Source organism: Nicotiana tabacum, chromosome 19 (assembly GCF_000715075.1).
Source record: "Nicotiana tabacum cultivar K326 chromosome 19, ASM71507v2, whole genome shotgun sequence".
Classification (NCBI taxonomy): Eukaryota; Viridiplantae; Streptophyta; class Magnoliopsida; order Solanales; family Solanaceae; genus Nicotiana; species Nicotiana tabacum.
Window position 1 is genome coordinate 151,139,051 of NC_134098.1, and position 8,505 is coordinate 151,147,555.

An 8,505-nucleotide genomic window follows, 5' to 3' on the forward strand; every position below is an offset into this window, starting at 1 on the left:
TTAAATGATGTCGGCATATTATGTATATTCATATTGATCTATTTAAGAACACTATTTGCACACACATATATGATAAGAATTTCACAAAATAGTGTCGGATGACACCTCTTAGTAAAAGGATGTTTCCGCCACTTTTGTCATTCTTGATTTTCGTTTCCATTATTTTTGATTTAAAGAAGGATGTTTGATTTGAAAGACAAATTCTTTTTTTGACCAAATAACGTTAAATTCTTCTGAATATTCTTTTAATCAAAATATATAGTATAGCATATCGATTATAATGTCACATTTCGATGTTAAATAATTAGAGTATTCATCCAATAATCAATTGGGTAAAGTAGTTAAATTCGTGATCTTTATTCAACATCTCAACTAGAGCTTTAGTATCCCCGTCACGTATGATCTATCTAGGACTAGTTTTAACAATAAGGTTTCCGATGCTTAAACATATTAATTAAAGTGAACAAAAGATTAATGGTCAAGGAAATTTGCTACCAAGATAGAGAATTTCTGCTGATCGATCAATATTGGTTGAAAAAGATTTCCCCAATATTTTTCTCCAATATGCTAAAGTTGAAAAAGAAAACTATCTATTAATGTATATCGACCTTAGGAACTTAAAACTGTAGTCTCGCCTAAAACTTAAAACATTTTTTGCACAAGGATTAACTATTAATATATTATCAAATATTTTTGGTTAGAATAATTTTGAATCTTGGGATGTCTAACGGAGCCAAAGGGAGATTTATTTATTTAATAACAATACTATGTGGTTGAAAGAAAAAGAAAATGACTCAGTTGGATAATATAATCGGATGAAAAGTGGTTGAGGGCTAGCTCATTTTGGTGGGTTTCCTATCTTTCACGGTTGAGGTAGAAGTCTGGGTCCAATTCCTCATTAATTAGTAGCGTAGCATTCCCTTCCCTCTTCTGATATAATAGAAATTATAAAAATAAAATCGGTCAAAAAGAATATTTTTTAAAAGAACTTCCGTAATTTTCAAACTTCACCAATGAGCTAACAATTCAAGTTATAAATGTTTAACACATGATGCATTGTTTGCCAATAATTTCTCCAGATCCGCATAGTGGTCAGATTGCTTTCATTCCTAAAGATTGTTTTCTTCCATGTGAAACGGATTTTAAAGTACAAAACAGGGAATGCAAAACACTATAAAGGAAAGATTAATGCAAAACACATGGCTATATGAGAATTTACATAATAGAAAAACAACAGAGCACGAATTTTGATGAAAAAATAAAAGAGTAAAAGCCTTGTATATCAAAAAGCCAGCTAGGTATTATTTTACTTAATTCCTCTCTTCTTTGATTTTATTTCCCTACTTTATTCACTTAAAATAAATTACAACTCTGACTTGTACTCTTCAACCTAGAAACATTGAGCAGATTGTATTCACTTCTATTTAATTTTTCTATCTCTCTTCATAGCAAAAATACTAAAGGAGTTTTGATTTCGGAATGTTCTTGTTTTTTTCTTCTTCTTCTTTTCTTAGGGCAAGTGACACTTCCCGATTAATCTTTTATTTTAATCAAAGTAAGACATGCTGATCATGAATCAAACCACAAGCTTAATTTGACGCTTATAGCATATTCTTTTAGGAAAATTATTGATTTGTTATATTATCAATTCCCTTCTTCAAGGTAAACCCATGATTGCATAGAAGAACAAAAATACTAAATTTGTCTTCACACGGAGTAACAAATTATTTCTTTACTACTATAACTTACTTTACAAGAATGAAGTTTGGTATAGTGTTGAGGAATAACTATTCCCTATATGCAATATTTAATAATAATAGTATATATATGAGCAATGCAAATGAAGCACTAATCATTTCAAAGACACAATTGTATCTGTCGACAGGTAATTTGCTTCAAAAATCCGTTAGATGAAACTGAAAGGCTTATGCTCTGAACGTTATTCTCATTCTTCATGCAACAAACAACTCCATTAAAGATCCTTAAAAAACAAGAAAATAAAAATTAAGAGAGTTAAAAGAAAAGCTTCATGATAGACAACGTAGACATAGACACGCGTACCATTATCAACCTATTAGGTTACTATCATCCACAGAAATGTGTACAACAAGTACTGCTAGCTTTAATTTTGTGAATGTACATATGTACTCTCTCTCTCTCTTCTTGAATTTAGACTTAAGGTACACGTGAGAAGATGAAGGCAAAGAAAGAGAGATGAAAGCTTCTTGGGGTGGTAATGGTGATGATGAAAGTGATGGTTTGTGGGGTTTGTTTATATATAAGATTATTATTAATTGCGACAAAGAAAAAAAAAAGAAATGGGAAATTAGTTGGTTAAAGAAAATAATATAGGTGGAGTGGAAAACGGATTGAGGGGGACCTGCCAAGAAGCAATGGTGAAAAAGAGAGAGAGAGTGATGGTTGGTCTTCTTGTCTTTGACTCTATCCAGTCTTTTTCGTTGCATTTTTCTTCACTCACAAGGTAATCATCATATGTGTATGAGAAATGGAACATATTTTGCTTCCACTTCACATAATCTTTTTATTTTTTCTCTTATATTTCACTCTCTTTCTCATTATCCCATTCTATATAGCTTCTTCATATCTTTTGACCATCAAAGCCTAGCTAATTGGAAGAAGAAGAGGAAGGAATTAATTCATCATATCAAAACATATTCCATCTTCTTATTCTTCTAATGAGGAAGCCAGATCATTCATCATCAATGATGAAGGAGAAAGGGAATAGTTGTAATAATAATAATAATAATACTAAGGCAAAACTAAGAAAAGGGTTATGGTCACCAGAGGAAGATGAGAAGCTGATGAATTACATGTTAACAAATGGGCAAGGCTGTTGGAGTGACATTGCTAGAAATGCTGGCTTGCAAAGGTGTGGCAAAAGCTGTCGCCTCCGTTGGATTAATTACTTGAGGCCTGACCTTAAACGCGGCGCCTTTTCTCCTCAAGAAGAAGAACACATTGTTCATTTGCATTCCATTCTTGGAAATAGGTACGTAATTCTTTCACATTTTCTACCTTCCCTTAATTCTACTCTCTCAAGTTTAACAATGTAGATGTTTTAGAGGCAGTAAAATGTTTTAAGGCTGGTTGGGTACGTAGCTAAAGAATGGAAGTAAGATTATAAGTAGCTATTTAGCGTACGAAAAATCTTCCACACACTTTAATATTTATATATACACTGACAAAATATAACACTTTCTAGCACCATCAGTGTAATTTTAGCTGTTATAGTAGGTTACTTATCATTTATTGTTGTTTATCCATTAATGCTATATTAATTAAAGTTACTAGCAATTATCTTTCAAGTGATATTATTGTATAAATATTTTTTTTACTATCAGTGTATAAAACTTTGTATATATGGATGTTCGCCGCTTACCTTACAAATCATATGAAGAAAGATGAAATCGTTGCCAATAGTTGCCCAGTCAGCTGAAAATTTGAAGAGCTGGACCAAATTAAAATAAACTCCTAGTTCACCTTAATTAAGAAAATTTAGGAAGGAATTGTCATAATTCTTTGGTCTTTTCCTACCCAATTATCATTTTCTTTTATGTAATGCAATATAAATCTTCGTTTACTAACTAAATGATATCGAGCCATGAGTAGGGTATTTCTAAATGTACAAAACATGGGTGGTTACTTGTTTCGGAGCAATAGTTTGCACAAGAAATTCTAGAAATTATAGAGAAGAGTCAAAAATATGATTGGAGTTATCCTATTTTCAGCATCCGATTCAAATAGGAGATTTCTTTGTTGTTATATTATAAGGAGAACTGGAAGGAAAATTTGTGTGAGACTTTGCCAAGAACCCAAGAAAATAATGCTATAAATTAAGATTAAATAAGTACCAACGACTTCTTATAAAACCTATTTGTCTGCTGTCTTTCTTTTTATGCATTTCTGTAACTATTTACTCTATTCCTTGTTTTGTTAATTTGATTTTGTCAAACACTTGGAGATGTGTCGGAATTTTCTTTTAAAACAGAAAAAATACCTTCAACCATTATAGTAACACTGTTTTTGACGATTAAACTTACATAATGCATGCAGAAAATATATGCTCTTTGCAAGTTACAGTTTCTTTCTTTTATTTTTAACCTTATTTTGCATATATTACAGGTGGTCACAAATTGCAGCTCGTCTTCCAGGGAGGACTGATAATGAAATCAAGAATTTCTGGAATTCCACAATAAAAAAGAGATTGAAGAATAATAACAACAACAATAACAACAACACGTTATCGCCTAACACCAGCGACTCCTCATCCGACCCTAGGGCACTCATGGGAGGAATAATCCCTATGCAAGGACACGACGTAAATCATGTCATGGCAGCCTTATGCATGGACAATTCCTCATCTACTAGCAACCATTTTAATCCTTTCCCTCAACTTGACAGTACCAACTACGACATAATCGGAGCTGGTTTATACAATTTTCCACCTTGTTTAGGTCAATTTGATGGAGATGCCGGCGTTGTGGATTATGGTGTTGTGGAAAATTATAGTACGATGGGGTTAGGAAGTGATTTTTCAGTTCCCACATTAGAGGGTGGTGGAAATAAGAGTATGGGGGAGAATAATAATAATGTTAACTTTAGTAGTAGTAATATTAATGCTGCTAATATTGACTATAATTCCATGATTGAAAAGAAAATTAATGGAAACAACAACCAGCAGTTGATGTTGAGTGAGACTAGTAGTGATCAAAGTCTCAAAGTTGAAGACTATATGGTTGGTTTTGGGAATCATCATCAACATCATTGGCATGGAGAAAGCTTAAGAATGGGAGAATTTGATTGGGAAGGTTTGTTGGCAAATGTTTCCTCCTTACCTTACCTTGATTTTCAAGTTGAATAACTACTCTCTCCAACCCTCCACCCCACCCCCACACAATAAAGACACAAATACCCTTTTCCCATATTTTTTTCTTTTTCTTTTGGATAATTGGGAAATCTGCGAAAGCTAGCGGCTAAAGATTCTAAACTCGAAAGATGATAGGCTTGCTCTTCTACCTTTCTTCACCTAAATACCAACGGTATTGTCTTTCCAAGTCTTCTTCCATCTATTCGTTTTACTTAAATCATTTCCACAATTTACAGAAAATTTTGAGATACGTAAACTTCTTTTCTTTATTTTCCATTATAAAACACTTCGACTAGATTTTCTTTTGTAGTTGGCATTTTTTTTTTGTATACATGTTCTTCCTTCGTATTGATCTTTTTGTTCCCTTCAACCAAAAGTTCCTTCATTAAGATTCATAGACGTTTAGAAATAAGTCTTCAAATTTGGAAACACATTTTCAGTGAGGGCAGTTTTAATCATTATCAAGGATTATGGAGATACGGGGGAAATAACCCTTCTCAAGAAGCAAAGTGTGAATAGAGAATGAGCACATAATACATATATAGAAGATTACAAAGAGAAAGTAAATAAAAGGGCCAGTTGTTGATTTGTAAGCAGTCTTTGTACATGTACAGATATGGATCAATAATCTTTTGAAGATAATTAGTGAGTTACACGTTTATCAGAATACGGATGGAGAGAATTGTTGTACGTTCTTTAATTTGTATACACAAAGGAATAAGAAGCAGTGTTGGTTTTTCCATATGATCAATATTTCAGTACTTTTAATCCCCCTGCTCTCTCTCAAAATTATCTTATAGTGACTTTACATTATGATGGAAGCATTTCCATTGCTGTGAATATATATATGAGGTAGGGTGATCTAACGACTTAAAAAGAGTTAAGTCAATAACATAAATTTGGATGTTAGTTGACAAATTTATTGACATCGGAGAAAGAGATTTGGCTCTAGTTTGGGGGTGATTTTAGCCGCGAATTTTACAGTTTGCTTTGTGCGCTCAACTCATTACTAAGTTGTGCTGAAGAATATATATATGGATGGAATGGAGCCCAAGGTGATCTTAGGCCGTCTAGAGCTTGGGCTAAAAAGCCCTTACTTTTATAAAATAAAATGAAAATTTTACCTCTTATAACAAAGGTATACACCCTATTTCTTATAAATCAAAATTATTTTAAAATATTATTTTCTATAGCTACCTTTTATATTTTATAGCAAAATAAGTATTTATGGTATATACTATAATTGAGGCATGAAATAAAGCATGAAATACACTATTTATGTTTTTCCTCTTTCTTTCCTTCAATTAACACATGATTCTCTCTCATAATTTTTCTTCTTTCTCTCTCTCTTCGAATCATAGATACACGAACGAGAAACAAATCATGAAAGAAAGCCTAAAAATCTCAAAATCAGTAACATGAAAGTAAACCTATAATAAAAAAAAGGAAACGGAGATACCTTGGGCGACAGAGATTGAAGAGAAAGAGGGATTCTTAGCGCGGTAAGTAAGAGAGAAAAGAGGAAGAAGCGGTCGAATTGGAAGCGTTGTAAATAGTAATGGAAGAGGTAGTGAAGCGATACAAGGAGTCATGGCCGGAAAATGCCATCTCCGACGAACTTTCTTCTCTTCTTTGCTATTTAGTCACATACAATGATACAAATACATTGTATTCTGTATAAATCCACTCAAACACATTGTATTTTTGTATAAATATATTTTTTTTGTCTGTGTTTATGTATTTCGAAGGTTTGTAATTTTTTAATACAGCTGAATACACTTATATTCATGCATACTGTACATACAGTACGCATGAATACATGATATAAATATTGAAATACACTGAATATAAACAGTGAATACATAATATAAAGTGAGTACATTTAAAATTAAAATATAGTGAAATATAGTAAAATACACTGAATACAAATAGAAATACAATGAATACAATCAATAAAATATACTGAATACAGCAGTAATAAAATGTATTAGGAATAACTAAAATACTGTTAATACAAATACATTCGAATACATTGAATCTAATGAATGCAACAGTAACAAATAAAATATTGAAACACACTAAATACAAAAGTTATATACAACTGAAAAATTATTCTAATTAATTGGGTTGATAATGAGGAATATTAGAATTGATTTTGTTGAGTTATATTAGGAGTGTATCAAGCTAATTGATATTATTTCCGTTATTAGATAGCTGAACATACATATTTTTAAGGTGATTGTCGTTACTGTATTCATGAATACATGACGCGAATACATGTGAATACATGTGCGTACAGCTGAACTGCCCTGATTTTAGGCGCTTTTTGTTGCTGTATTCATGAATACATGGCGCGAATACATGCGCGTACAGCTGAACTGCCCTGATTTTAGGCGCTTTTTGCTGCTGTATTCATGAATACAACAACGCGAATACATGTGCGTACAACTGAACTACCCTGATTTTAGGCGTTTTTTGCTGCTGTATTCATGAATACATGGCGCGAATACATTTGAATACATGAGCGTACATCTGGACTGCCCTGATTTTTAGGCGCTTTTTGCTATTGTATTCATGAATACAGCAGCGCGAATACATCAAATACACTACCGTAACAAGTGAATAACAGCTATAGAAAGTAATTATGTATATGATAGCTATAGAAAGTTAATAACCACTAAATAATAGTGATTTCTGAAAATTCCTTTTATAAAATAGATACTCCCATTAACAAGATAGACTATAAAGAGGCGAGTTCGTCTACTGGATCTACTTGTATATGTAGAAGCTATACTATTTTAATTATTTTTGTTGTGTTAATTATGAACGGTTGAAAATATATAAAAGGATTTTCATCTTTGGACGAATTTAAACTTCTTTCTATTTAGAATAAAAAACTATTGATATGTCTTATGGCATTAGTTTCCAGTCAAAAAAAAAGTTCTTCAAATTATTGTTATTTGACTCAGACTCCAAAACCATAAGAATCCTTAATTAGAACGGAATTTGAATTCAGCACCCTTTGATGAGTTCTCTTATAAAAATCAGAACCTTTTTTTAATAGTAGTCAATACACCATTTGTTACATTTTTGTTTACCCGAAAAAAACATAGAGTTGAATTTATACGTAATTATAAGGATATGTGGTATAGCTTAATACAAATCGTAAGGATAAATAGAAATATCAAATATGGATTGTAAAGAATGCGAAGTAAACAAGGTTGTAAAGAAGATGATATTTAGGACTAGGCAAGTTGAATCAATTTATAAAGCTTAAAAGAACAACTCTTCAGTATAGGAGAATATGGCGCTTGAATTACAATGTAAGCCAAAAAACTTGATCCTTGCAGAAATAATAACCATCCCCTTTATAGTAGAGAGATCTTACTTTAGATATAATTAAAAATATATAGTGAGGAACCCATGATAAATTAATTTTTCCATAATTCATGCCCGGATTCTCTCCTCTAGTGGGATTGCAACGGCTCTTGTCTATGAGCTCGATATTGACTCGAGTTTTCGGTCATGACTCGAGCTCTCTATCTTGACTTGAGCTCGATTCTGACTCGGATCCTTGAATTGATTCGGGATCAATGTAGGTCGGTCTCTGAATCATA

At 32.1% G+C, this 8,505-nt stretch overlaps 1 protein-coding gene across 1 annotated transcript; it reads left to right on the forward strand.

Annotated features, from left to right (window-relative positions):
* Positions 1 to 2,370: 2,370 nt before the first annotated feature.
* Positions 2,371 to 5,635, forward strand: LOC107759518 (transcription factor MYB83-like). The gene is made up of 2 exons (XM_016577482.2): positions 2,371 to 3,010; positions 4,144 to 5,635. Exons 1-2 carry the CDS (start codon positions 2,697 to 2,699, stop codon positions 4,880 to 4,882), a joined length of 1,053 nt encoding a protein of 350 aa, XP_016432968.1. The 5' UTR covers positions 2,371 to 2,696; the 3' UTR covers positions 4,883 to 5,635.
* The last annotated feature ends 2,870 nt before the right edge of the window (positions 5,636 to 8,505 follow it).